This window comes from Sinocyclocheilus grahami, unplaced genomic scaffold (assembly GCF_001515645.1).
Source record: "Sinocyclocheilus grahami isolate Dianchi unplaced genomic scaffold, SAMN03320097.WGS_v1.1 scaffold37.1, whole genome shotgun sequence".
Classification (NCBI taxonomy): domain Eukaryota; kingdom Metazoa; phylum Chordata; class Actinopteri; order Cypriniformes; family Cyprinidae; genus Sinocyclocheilus; species Sinocyclocheilus grahami.
The window spans coordinates 3,447,799-3,460,498 of NW_015505216.1; the positions used below are offsets into that span (position 1 = coordinate 3,447,799).

The 12,700-nt window shown below is 36.8% G+C and overlaps 1 protein-coding gene across 1 annotated transcript in view; it reads left to right on the top strand.

Annotated features, from left to right (window-relative positions):
• The window catches only part of LOC107581762 (protein sidekick-1-like), a 380,004-nt gene that overhangs the window by 305,855 nt on the left and 61,449 nt on the right, over positions 1-12,700 (top strand). The window contains exons 15-17 of the mRNA XM_016267412.1: positions 1,052-1,199; positions 5,472-5,612; positions 8,418-8,599. Of these exons, the coding sequence (XP_016122898.1) occupies positions 1,052-1,199; positions 5,472-5,612; positions 8,418-8,599 (471 nt within the window). The remainder of the gene's footprint in view (positions 1-1,051; positions 1,200-5,471; positions 5,613-8,417; positions 8,600-12,700) is intronic.

Below are 12,700 nucleotides of genomic sequence, written 5' to 3' on the forward strand. Positions count from 1 at the left end.
GCGACGGTAGTGACGTCATGGCTGTCGCCGGCCAAACAAGTTGGTGTTTTTTCAATGTAGGCTTCAGACACGGGTCACGACGAGGCGTTCCCCATAGCGACCCCTAGAGGACGCAGTTCGAAGTTCCATGAAAGGGAAACTCTGTTATCACTTGAATATCATACTCCTCTCAGCCAATCAGATTCAAGAACTAGAAAAAACTTTTGTATTAATAAATATATGTAATATGAGATATATTACCACTCATAATCGGGGTCAGTACTTTTTTTTTTAAAGAAATACATTTTATTCAGCAAGGATGCATTAAACTGATGAAAAGTTATCGTAAAGACTAGGGATGGAACTGTTCTTGGTAAACCTATAGCAGACATAGCCGGCTGAACATACTGTATCGGTGCTCTGGATCAGTGCATTCTCTTAAAGTGACAGCACATTTTTAATATTAATCATACAGCAACAACAAGCTTTTGTAACTTTAATAAAGATGAATCTTTCATTTATACAGTAAAATGCTATTTTATGTATGCTGTACCTAAAAACTAATGTTAGACCTACCTAAAAAAAAAATCACTGTTTATTGTATTTGTATCTTTACTCTATTGTATTTATTTCTGCTGTTGCTTGTAGTTAGGTAGATTATTCTTATTTTTTTTATTTTTATTTGACAGTATAGTTTTTCCCTAAACGTAGCACATACCAAACCGTAACAAAATCTTGACTCTAAAACCGTGATGCGAACCGAACCGTGAGTAAGTTGATCATGTGACACTGAAGACTGGAGTAATGATGCTGAAAATTCAACTTTGCCATCACAGGAACACATTACATTTTAAAATACATTAAAAAAACATTTATTTTAAATTTTAATAATATTTCATTGTTTACTGCTTTGTTCAGCATAAGTGACTTCAGAAACATTTCAGAAAATCCTACCAAACATTTGAACAGCAGTGTATATTAATATAATAACATTATAATAGATACATAAATAAATTATGTCCCCTGTATTTTTTAAATAGTTAGAAATGTTCTGCTTCTCTTTGTATACCAGATTCTCCCTGGAGAGTGTATTTGCCTGATGTGGACCCCACCGTGACTGGAGCCATGGTGAAGGGCCTGACTCCGGCCCGCTCGTACCAGTTCAGAGTTTGCGCGGTCAATCAGGTGGGCAAGGGACAGTACAGCACCGAAACCAACAGGTAGGAGGCCATGGTTGTCAACAGCTGCTTATTCTCATGTTGTCCGCCCATCATCACAAGATTCCGTTTTTTACACTAAAGCTTGGTCAGCAACAGGCTTATTATGTCCCATCACACTATGGTCTGCTGCCGCCCATCATTGTTTAAGTGTGTGTTCTGTCACTGATCCTCCACCCACAGTTCCCAGTATGTTCTGCTGCGGCTGAAATCACAATACCGTAGGTTTTATTTCTCAGGTCGAGAATGGCAGGCCTCTGCTTTCACCTCTCGCTCTAATCAGACCCCCCTAGCAGCTCGCTTTCGCAGGCTTGCAGTTGTGGGCGTCAGACGCCTCTTTCCCAGCAGCTCCTCAGAGTTTTATCTGTTCCTGACGTGGCAAAACATGCCATTTCTGTTCCAGGTGAAAAGAAGGTGGTGTCGTCTCTCACCCACAACAGCAATGTCTCACTTTAAAATTAATCGCTTTTATTTAGCTGAGTGTTGAGGATGGTTTTTCAGAGATATAGAGCTACTTAAACCTCTTCCTCAATGCTGAATTAGCTGAAAGCTACAGTAAACAGGTGGGTGAGAGCAACAAAAAGTTGAAAAGACTTTTCAGTTTCAATGGAACGATCAAGGTAACTATGCATCTTGCTTTGCAGCGGAAAAAGACGTTTCTTTTATGCTTGTGTGAATAATGAAAGCGTTCTAGTAAATGCAAAGAGCTGTTAATGAGCAACCGATTTAAAGGAAACAAGCATGAGTCAGTCGGGTACGTAGAGCGGTAATATCAGCTCTCTGCAGACTTCACATCTATTCTCTCTCACCGCTGATATCTGGCTTTTCTCAGCACCTGCTCTTCCAAAATAGTGCTATCGTGTTGTATGCCTCTCCAGGCAAAGTGAATATTGAAATTGAACTTTTTGACATTTGAGCCCACTCTATAAATGTAATATTTGTTAGTTTGTCTTTGAAAAATATGCATGTCATCTAGGTTAATGTGGAGCACAATCTGATGAGAGAACACATTAAACTTTAAAGACCTGCTGTAGGTTCTTAACTCTTGTTTAACCTCAGTTAATGCTTAACTGTTTCAGACGTGCTCACATTACACATTTAAGGGCTTTATTTGGTAAATTATATTCAAGTGTAGGAAGCTAAAAGCAATTCATAACCTGCCATTTTGTTATCATATCATCATGAGTAGTTTGATCACGACTGCTCATTGTTGTTGCTGCTTTTTTTTTTTTTTTCTTCTTCTTCGATTTTACATGAATGCCTGGTTAAATAAAAAAATTAAAAAAAAAAGTCTGGTTTGATTTACAAGAAATAGATGTAACAGCCTGTATAGCCAGATGTAAAAATCTCCACTTTCAATTACAAAAAAATATTTTAATCACATTTAACTTGTTTAAATTGGTGAAAATTACACATACTGTGTTTATATATATTATATAGCTGTTATTTCTAAATGTTTAGTTAGACATATTTTTGCATGTTTATTATTACAGAAAATTACTTTTTAATCTATATTTTCACTGTATATAGGAAGTTAATTTGGCAGTTTTACAATCTTTATCGTTTTATTTTAAACATTTTAGAATCTATTTTCGAAGGAGTGCATGTGATTTCATGACTGCATACATTACTCACTATGTAAAAACAAAACAAAGAAGTCTGCATACTGTTGCTTCCAATTATACTTTCAAATTTAAATTCACTGCAAATGTGATGTTTCGAAGGGAATGCTCATTGCTCGCAGATGTTTCAGTTAAGTACCTGTATTAACTGAGCTTTGGTTGTTTGTGCTTTACAATCCTAGTCATTTGCATGTTGATGTCAGGCAGACCGGAGAAGTTCCATGAAGTCTCTTGCTGATTAACTCATAAACCAAAAAAACTATTTCAGAAACAGTATGCGTTAAGATAATAGGAAACAAATAGAAAATAGAAAGCAAAATCACTAAATCATGAGCCTTATATGGAGGGCTATTGACTCAGACAGTTCAAAGATGCACTCTTTTAGAGCAAAGCTGCTTCCTGAGGGACAGAGTTAAAACAGAAAGTGGTGCTTGAAGGGCCCCATCAATCTTCTCTAGCATGCATGTCTCCTCGCTGTGACAAGACATCTGTCCATTTTGGGCTTATTAAGCAGAAGGACTAGAGCTGACAAGCCCATAGAAACAGAGAAGTGCAGCTCTCTCATAATGAGCTATCACCTTCCCACACCAAGTCCTATTTATCTGCCTTTTTTGGGGCAGAGCTTGGCAAAATGCAATGCATTTAATAATCTAAAGAAGCGTTTTCCAGTATAAAGAACATTTTGTGCAATGAAAAGTTTCCATGCATGTTAAAGGTTCTTCATGGAACCATCAATGCCAATGAAGAATTCTTATTTTTAGGAGTAATAGCCTAAATTAAGAGATTTAATAGGGTATAGTAAGCTTGGGACCAAATGTTACATTTTTCCCAGAAATTGAATTATGACATTGTTGTCCAGTTGTAAAATATAGTTAAGGAAGGGTGAGACCTCTTAAGTAGTGTAGGCCAAAATTACCCTTTTAAAAGGTGTGGTGTGAGGTACAGACATTTGATTGGTTTTAAAATTAGCAACATTTCATGCTGGGTTAATTTTATGTTACAAAATGGTTCCTCTAATAGTTCTCAGAAAAACAAAATAATGCCTCTAATGCTTAAAAAAGAAAGGTCATAGGACACCAAAGTGTACTGCATTCGTGAAACGCATTAGGCACTTTCCTTGTGTTGTTTATGTTCAGAAGCAGATGTTTAATAGCTGGTGGCACAGTGCAAGTGTGTAAAACAAATGTATAAATACTGCATGGCTATGGCAAAAAAAGCTCAGTTTCCGTAAGGAAAAAGCAGTCTTTCCTTACGGCCACCATTAGGCAGATTTACAGAGCACTGTCTGAGAAAAGCTCCATGATATTGGTTATGGAGGGCATTAATTATGAAACAGACTTCTGGGAAGAAATAACAAAGTGTGGTCAGAGGTTTAAGAAGACTGACAATAAATCTGAAAAGACCCAATGATCCTATTAAACTTTAATGCAGATTTAACTGTCCATTAGCATGAAACGCAAAGGGCGGGATGAATCTATGGGCATTATTAAGCATTCAACACTGATTCATTTTTAAACTTTGTTAATTAAGAAAATGCGCTTTCTGAAGGTGGACTGAACCGAGCATTGCTCACAGATTATCATTTATATATGCTAGCAAACTAGCCTTTAGAGACTGGTCATTATGACATATTGGACATTACCAATGAGAGCCCACAAAATCATTAGCATTTCCCTCAAAAAGTGTTTACTATTTCATTACGAATCTGTTGTAAGATCAAGTAAGGAGGGACCAACAGGGTCTTTTGTAAACAAGTGTTGTAAAACATTTCCCCATTTTGCAAATGGCAGCCCCAGCCTAAATAAAGGACTCTGAATAAAGTAACGCATAGTGTCGATATGAATGCATGTGTTTGATGATCGACATCAATAAGACTTTCAATGTCTTTCTTCCTGTCTCAGAGTTTTTCGGAGAGAAATGTGTTGAGGTCCGTTTGCACTTTGATGTGTGCCCAGAGCCTCTGCATTTTTAAAATCTCACAAAGTCTCAGTCAACAAATGAGAATTGAGACCCTTTAATAAACTAAAATATAAGCTCCAAAAAATTGAAAAAAATGTTTTCTTCTCTTAGGATTGAACAGAAATAGTGCCGTTTAGTGTGTTCCTTTTTTTTGAAAAGGGTACAGGTATTTACCACCGAGTTAAAAAGCATTGCCATTGGGGACAAATCCTTCAGCAGACATGCACAGCACTACTGTGGCCTACTGTACAACAAACCATGAGATGCTCTTATCTTTAAAAATGCTTGGTCTATTTGTAATTCGAAAGCTTGAAATTTCAATGAAGCGCTTAGCTTGAAAGTGCTGAGCCAACGAACGCAATCTTGTGTGGCTGTGAATGCACCCAAGCCAGTTGCCACGTAAGCAGCGACCTCCAAAATCAAAGCATCGCGGTGCTTAAAGCACAGAGAGACTTTTCCAAGAAAGCGCATGAGAGCTTTTGATGGAGTAATGTGACACAGTGCATCGGGTTGGGAAATGGACTTGTGACCATAGGGTTACACTTACGCGGCTCACACTGTTGCGCCCCAGAGCAAGACGACTAACCTGATTCGCACAAGAGAAAATGGAGCAATGAATCAGTTATGTAAGAACACTTTGATGCTCCGTTGAGTGTGTACCTGTGCTAGTAATGCTCTTACGCTTGTTCCTCAGATTGACGCTGCGAGAGGAACCGCCCAGCGCTCCGCCCAAGAACATCGTAGCCAGTGGCAGAACCAACCAGTCCATTATGGTGCAGTGGCAGCCGCCTCCGGAGCCTCAGCTCAATGGAGTCTTGAGAGGCTACGTCCTCAGGTGAGACGTGCACAAACCATTTCACAGACAGAACTTGACTGATGAAATGTACCAAAATATGACTCCTGGTACTTCCACAATACTGTGGATTCAGTCCAAGATACTCTATTGAGTCATTTTTTCCACCAAATGGTCATTTTAGACTGTTTTTATGTTTTTCTGCCATTTTTATAGGTAGCATGTTTATTTCCCTGAAAAATGTAAATTGTTTGAGCTATCCAATAAAGCAGCACTGGCTCAACCAATTGCATTGGTTTGGGGTGGGACCATCTGTTTCTGTGACCAATGAAAGTATTTGGGAATTGGATTTGAAAACATTAGTTGGAAACACTTTACAGTAAGGTTGCTTAAAGTTAGTTAAAGGAACAGTTCACCCAAAAACACAAAAGAAGATATTTTGAAGAACCAATCAGTTGTTGGTCCCCATTGACTTCCATAGTAGCGAATGGAATACTATGGAATTCAATGGGGACCATCAACTGTCTGATTACCAGCACTCTTCAAAATATATTCTTGTATGTTCAACATAAGAAAGAAACTCATACAGGTTTGTATTGACGCGAGGGTGAGTAAATGATGACAAAATTTTCATTATAACTGAACTATAACTTTAATACATGAACTATCAATGAGCAATACATTATTTATTCATCTTCGTTAATGTTAGTTCATAAAAAATACAAATGTTCCCTGTTGGTTCTTGTTAGCTCAGGTGCATTAAATTATATTTACAGATAAAACTTTTTATTTTAATAATGTATTAGTGTTGCGATGAACATTAACCAAGATTAATAAATGCTTTCGAATAATTTTTAATTGTTAGTTCATGTTAATTAATGTAGGTAACAAATGGAGCCTTATTGTAAAGTGTTACCATAATTTCTAAATTCCATTTTGTACCACTAATGGCACAAAAATCTGCATTTTAAATACATGTTTATTCATTTGGCAGTCACTTTTAATTCAAAAGTGCAGTTTATTTTGGGGCCAGCAATGTCAGTTTTGATTGCATTTGTCATCCCATCTAGATAATGGAGTTGACCTTAGTGCTGTCACTTTCACTGCTGTTTTAATACAGTTGTAGCCAAGCATATTTGTAAGCAAACTGATTTAAAATGAGTGTTTGACATGTCTATGTGATAGTGAATCTAGTCAGGCTGTATTAAAGGTTTTGGCAAACATGACGCTCCACACTAGTGGTCAGAACAATGCTGTTTTGGTCAAATTTAAAAAAATCGTACATTAAATAAAAATTATTCAAATATAATTTACTTTAAAAAAGCTATTCTGTTGTGTCTTTAACTATGCATTGTTAAGGCCATGACACATCAAGCTGACCACTGCTTAATGTTGGCCTAGTTTTTGCAGTTTATTCCACATGGCTTTTTTGTCTGATTGAGCAAAAAATCTGGTCTGATTTGTTTTGGTCTGATTGATCGTCGGAGCCCATCAGCAAGCAAATGACGAGGCTTAAGAGGCTGTTAACAGTATATCTGCAGTCCTAACTCTTCCAGTTTGCCTTTTTGAATGACGAATATAGATTACCGTTATCTGCTGGTTGTTGCTTTTGGTTATTTCCTCTCACACAGGTGCGGAATGTATGTGCAAGTTAGCATTGACTGTAGTCATTGAGCTGTGCTCAAGCGCAACTCTTTGGCCCAGACAAAGGCAACGTGAGGTGACACCACATTCTTGCTAGTTATTTATGTTGATTCTGTTTGTCTGGGCCTTTATATGAACAACCTATCAAAAGTAGTATCAAAAGATACTGTCTTCAGTGTCACATGATCCTTCAGAAATCATTCTAATATGCGGATTTGCTGGTCTTAGCCTATTATTATCAATGTTGAAATAAGTTTAATATTTTTAATATTCTTTGATGAATAGAAAGTCTAAAAGAACAGCATTTGTATTTGAAATATAAATCTTTTGTAACATTTTACAACTTCTGTGTCCTTGCTGACTAAAAGTATTCAAATCAGCATATGTGACCCTGGAGCACAAAAGCAGTCTTAAGTCGCTGGGGTATATTTGTAGCAATAGCCAAAAATACATTGTATGGGTCAAAATTATAAATTTTTATTTTATGCCAAAAATCATTAGGATATTAAGTAAAGATCATGTTCCATGAAGATATTTTGTAAATTTCCTACCGTAAATATATCAAAACTAAAATTTTTATTAGTAATATGCATTGCTAAGAACTTCATTTGGACAACTTTAAAGGTGATTTTCTCAATATTTTGATTTTTTTTTTGCACCGTCAGATTCCAGATTTTCAAATAGTTGTATCTCGACCAAATATTGTCCTATCCCATCAAACCATACATCAATGGAAAGCTTATTTATTCAGCTTTCAGATGATGTATACATCTACATTTTTAAAAAAATGTACCCTTATGACTGGTTTTGTGGTCCAGGGTCACATATTAGAATGATTTCTGAAGGATCGTTCAGGGTATCCAGTAAAGATCTTATTTTGATTTATTATAGTTACTTTCCACCCAACAGAGAAGATCAACCAGTTAAATGACACCCATTTCTCTTTTACGTAGCAAGAGCTTGGATGCATTTCATTAGCAGTGTTTGACCACTCTTATCCTCCTCAGTGGATGTGTTGTGAATATTTATGCTGTTTTTAATAGCTTTCCCCCATCAGTGGTGTATTTAACACCATTCCTTCTCTGGAAGAGAGCTAGTGTGTGCCTAATAATTATACAGCCTGTGGGATGACATCTAACGGCACGGTGACCTGGAAGAAAATCGTTGTCGCTCACTGTTTGGCCATCGATTGCCCTGATGCAGGTACCGGCTCGCGGGGCTCCCTGGAGAGCACCAGCAGAAGAACATCACCAGCCCTGAGATCAACTACTGCCTGATCACAGAGCTCATCATCTGGACCCAGTATGAGATTCAGGTGGCCGCCTACACCGGGGCAGGCCTGGGCGTCTTCAGTCAGCCTGTCACTGAGTACACGCTGCAGGGAGGTGAGACCTTGTTTCTCTGTCACGCTCTCAGGTTTTTTTTTCGTTCGCTTCTATCGGCCTCTGTGTTTTCATCTATTCCTTTTCATCAGCGGAGGCAGGAAGCATGCTGGTTTAAACCGGTTGATTCAGTACTTGTTTACATGCGATGCTGAGGCCAACACTGAGCCTCCACGTAGACGCCACATTTATTTTATTGCCCTCTTCTCAGACAGCTAGCTTCCATGCTAATCCTCTTCAAAACAATTATGTCAATTATGTACGAGCCACTTTTCTCTTCAGATGAGAAGAATCCATCTCGGGAAATTCAGAGTCTTCTCATTTGGACATTTTGGATGATTATCTGGGGAGCGGCAATCGAATTGACTGTTTTGAGAGGCTTCGTCTGTCTAATTATTTTAAATAGACATACTATAAACAGAGTCTGTCAAGCAGTTGAATGGTATTGATGCAGCTCCGCTAACCACACTCACAATTAGCAACCTTGACAACATCACAGATCCTAAGAGAGAGAGACAATGTTATATGAATGCAAATTAGGGCTGTCAGTTTGAACATAGTAATTTTGAACAATTAATTATTAGCATAAAACATTTATAAATGTATCATATTTAGTTATGTCTCCTAACCCGTATGCTACCACACCATTTAAAGTTTGTGGTCGGTAAGAATTTATTTTATTATTATTATTTTATTTTTTTTAAGAAAAATATTTTATTCAGCAAGGACACATTAAATTGATCAAAAGTGGTTCTTTGTGCTGTTCTTTTGGACTTTCTATTCATCAAAAAAACTTAATTCAAAATTGATTGTAATAAGAAAACTTTCTTAAGCAGCAAATCAGAATGATTTCTGAAGGATCATGTGACACTGAAAATTCAGATTTTCCATCACAGGAATAAATTATATTTTAAAATATATTCTAATTGAAATTAGTTATTGTTAAAATTGTAATTTATCAATTAAATCAGCTATGGTAAGCATAAAGACTTATTTCAAAAACATTAAAATAGTTTACCAACACTAAACGTTTGAATGGTCGTGTATAATAAATTATGTCTGCAACAATAATGTTATTTACTACTAAATTACTTTCATTTGATTAAAAAACGTAATAAATTACTAGAATTGATTGACAGCTTTATAAACAACACCAGGGCTACATATGTTTTATCCAGTGAGGAACTTGAGGTAGGGAATAGTGCCTCTGAAGAGCAGAGATGCCACTGCATAATGAATGTGTTTACACCGCTTTAAGAGAGGGCTATAACTGGCAGACTTTTGAAAGATAGTCTTTTGATTCAAAATAAGTCAAAGCTTGACAGGCAACCTGAAAAGATCAGCCACAGAAGAAGAAAAAAAAGCTTTTATGAATATACTTTTTGTATGAATTTTTTTACCAGGGGTTTCATGAATGTACACAACCAATTCCACAGAAAATCTTTGAAAGTCTGAAATTCTGTTTTGTGTTGGTCATACAAATATGTGCTTTTCAATTGTGTTATACATCAACAAAGATGTCCATACAGCAAAAAAAAAAAAAAAAAAAAAAGTATGACAAACAATCAGGACTCTGTTGTGATATTGTTGTTGGCTTATATAAGACCTGTCCTTTCATTTGACTGCCTCCTCTCTCGCTTCAGCATTTTAGAAGGGTACAGGATGTATAATAGAATGTGAATATCTTTTTTCTTTCATTTATTGTGACCGTGCTACAGCATGCTGCTTTCAGAAAAGGTCAGAAATGTCTCAGGTGCACCGTGAAGATTGTAAACTGGGCCACTTCATTTACCTGATGAATTTTAATACTGTTGCAATTCTAACGTCAGTAATTTTAGTGGCCTTGGATATTGTTGATGTACTTTTCATTATAAAAACAAGAGCCAGCTCTGTAACCCTGGACGATTTTTGTTATTGTTATAAAATTTGACAATGTGACTATGGCCACAGCTCAGTCCAAAGTGGCCATTTCCAGTTTTCTAATCTAATCAACAGATTTTTTTTGGACTTCAGGCTTACATTTATGCATTAGCACTTAACTTTTTTTTATATCTGTTGTCACTTTTCATCTCAAAATGCATAATTTATGTTTTTGTGAAAAATTTTTTTACAACTTGTGTTTTCTGCAATTAATAAGATCTTCACCGATAAAGTGTCCCTCAGTAGATTTGAAAATGTCAGATTCATTGTGATTTTTGCAGTTCACACTGTCATCCGAAAATAAATGTGCATGTGTCACATTTGGAGGGAGAATCAGATTTGGGATGTATTCAGCTTCAGTGTGAATGTAGCTTGTCAGACGTGCTCAGGTGGTGGCCGTGCCTGTTTGTCTTGTGCATTCAGCTGTGCTCACTTTTCTTGAGTGCTGTTTAACTCCGAGATGATCGCTTGGTATGTAGGTGGAAGCTACGTACATTCAGTCCAACATTGTGGTGATCAGCTGTGTCCCACCGCTTGTCAATTTTAAGGCTTTGTTTGCTGAAAGCTTTCCATTACGTCAGAGATGCAGGTAGTCATTAGAAATGAGTCACTTGAACTGAGACATTACCAGCTTTATCCTTTGTTGAAGGCAGAGCAGGACTTACAAAAAGCTGGATTTTCTTTTCTCAGCTATCTTTTCAGAAGCTTCTTTTGAAGTCTTTCACCAAGACCAAGAGAAAGAGAACAGATTAAGCCATTCTGGTTCGTTTATGGGCTGATTAATTAATGGGGCAAAAAATACATTATAAGTCTTATACACTACCAGTCAAAAGTTAATTTTAAACTTTTAAAATTTTAATTAAATTATTTTAAAGGGGTCATGAACTGCCTCTGTTTTTTGTTTTGTACTGTTCTCTAAGGTCCACTTATAATGTTAGCAAGATTTTTACATAAAAAACATCATAATTTAGAAGTAATAGGCTATTTTGCTGTCCTGTCTTTAACCGCCCTCATCAGAACGCTCTGTTTGAATAGGCATGGCTAAGAGTTGTGTGTTTGACAGTCTACATCCTTCATAGATGGACGCTGCTGTGATTTAGGTTAAAAACGCATACATACTCACTACATATCAAACAATCTGTAATAACAGACAAAGCAATAGTGATCATGTTATGAAAACAGTTACTCACACTTGTGTGTTGTGACATTACTGTCGGATCCAATATAGTCGGCACAGCATCGTCTTTTAGTTTCAGTCTTTCTGAATATCCTGTTTTGAATTGTGCCTTGTTATTGACTTGATCTGGCACTTCATTAAAAATAAAGCTCTTTAAATACAGTTTTTCGTTTGGTTTCTGCGTAGACCTGCATTTGCCGCTCTTGTCATTTACCTAATCTATGCCCGAATCAGTGGGCGGGGCTAAACAGGCAGCGATGTAGAAGCAGGTGTTGATCATCTTCTGCAGAGGCGGGGTTTATCCACACTATTACATCATAGAGTAGAACATTCCAGAAGCTGTGGTTTTGGCAGACTGCCTTCAATATAAGCTGCTTTTAGACTAACGGGAACGATTTGAGTTCTGAAACTTACAGAATGTTTTTATAGCACAACGACCTCTTACATGTCAAAAGATCAAGGAAATTTTGGTTTCTCAGTTCATGACCCCTTTAATACAGATAGAGTTCATCACAATGCATTATGAAATTATCCACAAAGGATACATTCGGTGCTTTCTTGGCCATAATTGCTTGATACTTCAAAATGTTCCCTAGTTAGTCTTCTCAGATTTGTATGTATATAAAAAAATTTACATTCTCTTTCTGTCTGATCTCAGATCTGTCGGGGAGTGGTGAAGGAGACTCAGCAGCAGTTTTTTCACAGCCTAGCAGTTCGGCAGAGGTCAAAAGATCAAGGAAATTTTGGTTTCTCAGTTCATGACCCCTTTAATATTAATATACAATTATTATTTATGTTTCACTTTAAATTATTGTTTGATGTTTTTTATTATTTATTTATTTATTTTGCTTTTTATTTTTTTATTTATTGGGTTAAACCCTACTGTACATGTACTCAATACTTGGTAGGGGCTCCTTTTGCTTTAATTACTGCCTCAATTCGGCGTGGCGTGGAGGTGATCAGTTTGTGGCAATGCTGTGGTGGTATGGAAGCACAGGATTATTTGA